General features: G+C 42.9%; 1 protein-coding gene across 1 annotated transcript; it reads right to left on the reverse strand.

Annotated features, from left to right (window-relative positions):
• Nucleotides 1-2098: 2098 nt before the first annotated feature.
• Nucleotides 2099-4279, reverse strand: LOC107062782 (uncharacterized). Its single transcript, XM_015313827.1, has one exon. The coding sequence runs from the start codon at nt 4277-4279 to the stop codon at nt 2099-2101; it is 2181 nt and encodes a 726-aa protein (XP_015169313.1).
• Between the last annotated feature and the right edge of the window lie 2788 nt (nt 4280-7067).

Genomic DNA, 7067 nt, shown 5'->3' on the forward strand with positions numbered 1-7067 from the left:
CAGATCACTGTGGATTGAGCTATGAACCGACTGATGTAATTCAGTCTTCCCAAGAAACTCATCACGTCTTTCCTGGTCTTGGGTGGAGGTAGCTCTTGGATTGCCTTTATCTTTGATGGATCCAACTCTATGCCTTTTTTGCTAATGATGAATCCCAATAGTTTTCCCGCGGGTACTCCAAATGCACACTTTGCTGGATTCAACTTCAGATTATACTTACGCAACCTCTCGAAGAACTTTCGTAAGTCATCCAGGTGGTCTGAACTTCTTTTGGATTTGATAACGACATCATCCACGTACACTTCAATTTCCTTGTGGATCATATCGTGAAAAAGGGTAGTCATGGCTCTCATATAGGTAGCACCGACATTTTTGATACCAAATGGCATTACTCTGTAGCAATACACTCCCCATGGAGTGATAAACGCCGTTTTCTCTGCATCATCTTCATCCATCAGGATTTGGTGATATCCTGCAAAGCAATCGACAAATGATTGCAACTCATGTTTTGCACAATTATCGATGAGTATATGAATATTTGGAAGAGGGAAATCATCCTTAGGACTGGCCCTGTTGAGATCTCGATAGTCCACACATATTCTGATCTTTCCATCCTTTTTTGGCACATGCACAATATTGTCTAACCATGTGGGGTAATTTGTGACCCTTACAATGTTCGCCTCAATTTGCTTAGTTACTTCCTCCTCGAACCTGAAACTCAAATCTAGCTTGAATTTTCTTGTCTTTTGCTTAATGGGTAGACAAGTGGGATCAGTCAGTAATTTGTGCGAGACAATATCAGTGCTTAATCCTGGCATGTCATCATAAGACCAAGCAAATACGTCAACATACTGCTTAAGCAATTTTATTAACTCTTGCTTTCTTTCAGCCTCCAAATGTATGCTGACTCGTGTCTCCTTCGCGATTTCTTTATCTCCTAAGTTGACAACCTCTGTTTCATCCATATTGGGTTTCTTCTGACTTTCAACCTGCTCGATCTCGTGTGGCAGATTTTCAGGCATCATGCTTTCATCATACTCTTCGTGATCTTGTTCATCATTTTCACCTTGATCGGTGGATTCGTTACATGTCATAACTGTTGAACGAGGATTTTTATTAATATGAGTGTTGAAAAGTGCAAAAGGTAAGTAAAAATAAATAGATATTTAAAATAACGAGATTTTTTTTAAAAAAAGAAAAAGAAAATAAAGACTTTTATTTCAAAGCATTCTAGCTTTTAGAAGAGGCAAGCAACAAAAGATTGGGCATGATTCAAGCCTCGATTTGATCATGCGAATTTTAAAATTAAGACTACTTTTCCACACTACCAGGACTCTGGTTGAAACAGGGACGGGCTGGTGGTCCAATTCTGCAAGATTTCTCCAGGTTTGGCTTCACGAATGGTTAACTTGTTGAGATTTATCCCTTCCTCTTCTCTAGCCATAGCCACGAACAGATTACCTATTCCTTCCATAATGTCATCAACGCCGGCTTGATCTGGAATCAAAGCTTGTTCTGGTACAAAAATTATATTGCTTGACCCGTGATGGTCCCTTCCCGATGTAGGCTCATATCCTAGTCCATTGGTGCCTCTCTGATGCTTCAGCTGGATCGACTCAACTATGCCATTGGACTTAGGTCCAACTCCATTCTTTAGCTGATATCCATACTTCAACATTTTTGAAGCAACCATTTTCGCTGCCTTGACAACTTGGTATCTTCGGGCTCTGCTCCCTCATTGACCCTTATAGCTTGCATGATTTCCAAAGTGTGAAAAAGTGGCTCCGTCTAACTCGTCGGTGACTGGGATAGAATTAACAGAATGAATGGGGTGACTAAGTTCTCCGTGGACGGTAACTTCTGTGCGTCCCCACTCAATCTTTTACACATTGATGAAGAGTGGAAGGAACCGCTCTTGCCATGTGAACCCATGGTCTTCCCAATAACAGGTTGTAGTTGGACGATACATCCATCACTTGAAATAAATTGGGAATTCAGCCGGCCCACTGCCAATGTGAGATGTATCTCTCCGATGACACTTCTTTGCGCTCCATCAAAAGCTCTGACTTTCACACAACTTTCCCTTATCTCTCCCATATTAACGCCTAAATCCCTCAAAAGTGGTGAAAGGACAGATGTTGCATCCAGAACCACCATCAATTAAAATTCTAGTCACAATTTTATCACAACATTTGACTGCGATGTGAAGCACTTTGTTGTGACCAACCCCTTCTGCAGGCAACTCATCATCGTGGAAAGAAATCTTATTAGCTTCCACTATTCTTCCAATCGTTGCAGCTAAGGTCTCACTTGTAGTCTCTTTTGAAATGATCACTCCGCTTAACACCTTCATCAAAGCATTCCTATGAGCTTCAGAACTCATAAGCAAAGACCAAATGGATATGTGGGCTGGCGTCTTCTTCAACTGTTCTTCAATCGAATAGTGTTTAGACTGCATCTTCTTCCAAAACTCTGTGGCTTCAGCATCGGTAACATTCTTCTTTGGATTATGTTCTTTTCCGAGAGCTCTTTGATTTATGTTCTCTGGGGCATAGCACCTCCCCGACCTAGTCATCCCTTGAGCCACGGCAGTGTCAATCATCTTGCCCTTGGCGTCTGCTCGATAGTCCCATGGGACTGCTTTGGTGTCATACTCAGGCTTCTTAGCAATTAGAGTGGTCACTACAACTCTTGGGAGATATGTTTGGACAGTCAGAGGTTCCCTTAGTTGAACGGTGATAACAGGTTGTGCCGAAGATGTCATGGCATCCGCTTCATCTATGTTTGGATAGTCGGGGGTCCCATATTCGTCATCCAGAGTAACTATGTTGACTTCCCGATTCTCATGGTTTGGCAAGGGATTGTTGTTCACATTGGGAGGTGCTGGAGTGCATTTGATTACTCCTCTCCTGATCAAAGACTCGATCTGGTTCTTCAAACCATAACAATCTTCTGTGTCGTGTCCTTGGACTCCCGAGTGGTAAGCACATCGCTTGTTTCCATCAAAATTACGAGGGATTGGATCAGGAAGTTTTCCTTCAACTGGTTGCAGCACTCCCGCTGTCCTCAACCTCTCAAACAATTGAGCATAGGGTTCAGCAATCGGTGTATAAGCTCGAGCATTCCTAGCTTCAGGGTTTGGACGTGGTCTCGGTGCATATGCTAGTCTATTTTGGTGGATTGGTGCTTGGACAGGGACATATGGTCTTGGAGGGTTTTGGTATGCTGGTGCTCGGGGTGGATTATAGTGTGATTGGGTATTATACACTGGGACGTATGAAGTATGGGCAGCGATTTCGGGATTATTGGGGTATCGGTGAGATGGTCCTCCTGGTTGGTATGTGATAGCTGAAACATCCTCCCTTTTCTTTTTGATGCCGCCAATGGAACCCGATTGTATAGCCCTACTTGCAGCTTGCAATGCGACCATAGACTGAATCTTCCCAGATTTAACACCCTCCTCTATAAAGTCTCCCATCTTGATCAATTCTGCAAACTTCTGACCCATCATTGACATCATCTTGTCAAAGTAGATACCTTCTTGAGCTCGAATAAAGTACTTCGAGAGCTCACTCTCATCTAGTGGTGGTTGCACGCTCGCGCCCTCAGTTCTCCAACGTCGTGCATATTCCTGGAAATTCTCAGATGGCTTCTTCTGTATATTGGCCAATGAGAATCTGTCAGCAATAATTTCAGTATTGAATCTGAAACGAGTCATGAAGTCCTCGGCCATTTCCTGCCAGTCACGCCATTTGCGAGGGTCTTGGCGGGTATACCAGGTTAATGCTTCTCCAGACAGACTTCGAATGAACAACTTCATCCTTAACTTCTCATTTCTCCCTACGCCGACTAACTTGTCACAGTATGCCCTTAAATGTGCGTGAGGGTCACCCTTTCCATCGAACATGTCAAACTTCGGAGGTTTGTACCCTACCGGCATGTCAATGTCTGGATGGATGCACAAGTCATCATAATCCAGACTCTCTGTCCCTCTAGTGACTTGTAAGCTTTTCAATGCTTTTCTCAAACCCTGAAGCTGGGCATTTATCGATGCATCTTCTTTCAACCGAGCATCTTTCTCCATTTCTTCATATTGATCGACCTCGTATGGAACATTAACCACAACTGGCTTAGTGAAGGTAGGAGCCCCAACGGCATATACGGGTATGTGAGCCATTTTCTCTTCATTTTGGATGTCTATCATGCTTCGAGAACCTTCGGGGTTCTCAATAGGTATCACTATGTTTGCAGCAGCGTTGAAGTCGTCCTTATCAGTCATCTTTCTTTTTGATCGAAGGTTGTATCGTGAGTCAGCCAGTTTGCAAGTCGACACAAATCAACGTACTTTTGGGGATAAATAAAGAAAATAAAACAAAGAAATAGAAAACTATGTTAGTTTTGGGAAATATTGAAAGTTGTAACAGATAAGTAGATGTAACACATATATGCGCCAATTCGGCGACATTCAAAAGCGCGTCCTAATATAGAACCTCTATTTGCCTGAGGTAGGCCAACGTTGCAATTAGTTTGATAATAAATGATCCATTTAAACACATTATAGATTTGGAGCAAACATAACTTCATTGATTAAGGTTTGGCTATGACAACGATGTAGGCGGTCAGAAGCCGAAGAAATGAAAGTACAGGAGTGGCCATAAGGCGTACAAGAGGGATAGGTCATATGGCCTTTTGAGGAACTTATGAGGGAATTCAAAGAAGAAAGATAATCTATGGCCAAGTTAGAGCATCATCATCATCATCGTCCACATTCATAGTAAGGACCTGGGTGATACTCTGGAGACTCTTCAAGGCTATGCTCGGATGATATGTTTATAACCCCTCCATTTCTTGGGTCATAGACGTTAGAACCCATCTCAGAAACCTCCTTCTTCTGGGTCCTCTTCGGGGTCCTTTTCTGGGTTTTCTTTAGGATCTTCTTCTGGGTCCTCTTCAGGATCCTCTTCAGGATCCTCTTCTGGGTCTTCTTCCTGGATTAAATAATCGACGGATCCCAAAACTATCTGATTGTACATGGGTGTAGTGAACCCCATGCAAAGAAGCACCGATTCTCTAATCCAATCAATTTGTTGTCTGTCTACAAACCCCAATGTCCGTGTGCGCTTGGACGAGCCATATGACTCACGGTATTCCGCCAAGCGTAATACTCTGGCGTACACCAGCTTTCTTCTCCTATGCCTAAATCACTTATGGATTCCCAGTCGGCTTGCATATTTCTTATTCGTTCCAGCGAGACTGAAGTGAATGCATCTTCATGTGATCCCATTATTGACCATAGCGGAATGTCTTGGATAACTCCAAACTGCCGCATAACCCGAAGAGGTGCATATGGTTGGAAGCCTCTGAGCCCGATTAACTCAATAAAGAAAAAGTACCAGCCAAGCGTAATACTCTGGCGTACACCAGCTTTCTTCTTCTATTTCTAAATCGATTATAAATTCCCACTCGGCTTGCATATTTCTTATTCGTTCCAGCGAGACTGAAGTGAATGCATCTTCATGTGATCCCATTATTGACCATAGCGGAATGTCTTGGATAACTCCAAACTGCCGCATAACCCGAAGAGGTGCATATGGTTGGATGCCTCTGAGCCCGATTAACTCAATAAAGAAAAAGTACCGAGTCCTTGCAAACGCCAATCCTGTTACCCAAGGGAACTTCCATTGGATGGCGTCTCCCGTGAGGTTGTTCAAAAATGTGCGCCATTCTTCCTTTCCTATCGGCGCACCCACCAAATTTTGGAGACGATCTTCATGGCTTTCGATCTTGTTAGGAGCACCTATGTGGTAATCCATTTGGGGATCACGTCGATAGAAATGTTCCCTTGCCCAAATCTGTAGCAATATACTGCATCCTCCGAAGAAATTGTGTCCCCTAATGCAGGCTGTCATTGAACGAAGAACTTCGGCAAGGATTATAGGCACCAAAGTAAATCTTTGTGGATCGTTGAAGATGCTTATAACCATCGGCAATATGTTGATGTCAAATAGAATTAGACTTTATCGGGAACACCATAACTACCTAAAAAAGCCATAACGAATACTCTTGGCCTCATATGCTCCCCATGCTCCGCGAGTGCATTCAAATTCACGTTGATATTCATAGTAACCTTCTGAACGCCCAAACCTCTGAAAGAGATAGTCCAACTCGACGTGCCCGCCGTCCACATACCTCAATGACCGAAATATGTGCAGATCCAAGAGACTTAGGAAGTTACCTGTACAAATAGTTGAGGGGATCACCGGCAGCCTCCCTCTAATCGGCAGTTCGATAAGACTACTGAACTCCTCTAGTGTAGGAGTGATCTCAAAATCCAGGAATTTGAAGGTTACGGTGCTCGGTTCCCAAAACCCCATCAGCTGAGTGACAAAGATTTTATTGCATTGTGTCCCTAGAAGCGACAATAATGCTCCTAGGTACCCTTGAATCTCTGCCCCGTGTATCTTGCGGATATTTTACCACCAATTTTGTAGAATGTGAGGTGCTGAAACGACCATTTGGATATCCGGTAAGTCTTGGTTGAGGTTCATCTGAAAAGAGGGCAAAGGGTGTAATGAGTTTATTTGCTCCAAATCCGTCAAATGTTTAAGTTTGGATAATTTATATCAATTTCACACAAAGTTTATGTCGTTGAGTTTTAAAGAAGAAACTCACTGACATTTGGGTGGTTTCCTAAATGCAATGACAATACCGTGTACTGTCTTGCCTAAGGCTATGCAACATGACCTATTTTAGAGAGTAAGATTTTTCCTATATGATGGAGAGTGGGACTGAGTAATTGCGAGAAGATGCACTATCTTAATTGCACCAACTCTGAAACTAAGGAATCCAAAGAGAGTTTCGGAGGAGTGCAGGAACACCCCTCGCGTGTACAGTGTGTGCGTGTACGGCCAAGACTCGATAGAATGTGCAAATGACAATGTAGGAAAGCAGTAACAAGCAGTGTCTTAAAACAAATAAGGAACACAAGCTTGGATTTCACTTGCGACCTTTCAATGAAAGCAATATATCTATAGCAAGCTGAAAAATAAACACGTAATCACAAATGT

The sequence above is a fragment of the Solanum tuberosum genome, unplaced genomic scaffold (assembly GCF_000226075.1).
Source record: "Solanum tuberosum cultivar DM 1-3 516 R44 unplaced genomic scaffold, SolTub_3.0 scf00269, whole genome shotgun sequence".
In the NCBI taxonomy this organism is placed as follows: domain Eukaryota; kingdom Viridiplantae; phylum Streptophyta; class Magnoliopsida; order Solanales; family Solanaceae; genus Solanum; species Solanum tuberosum.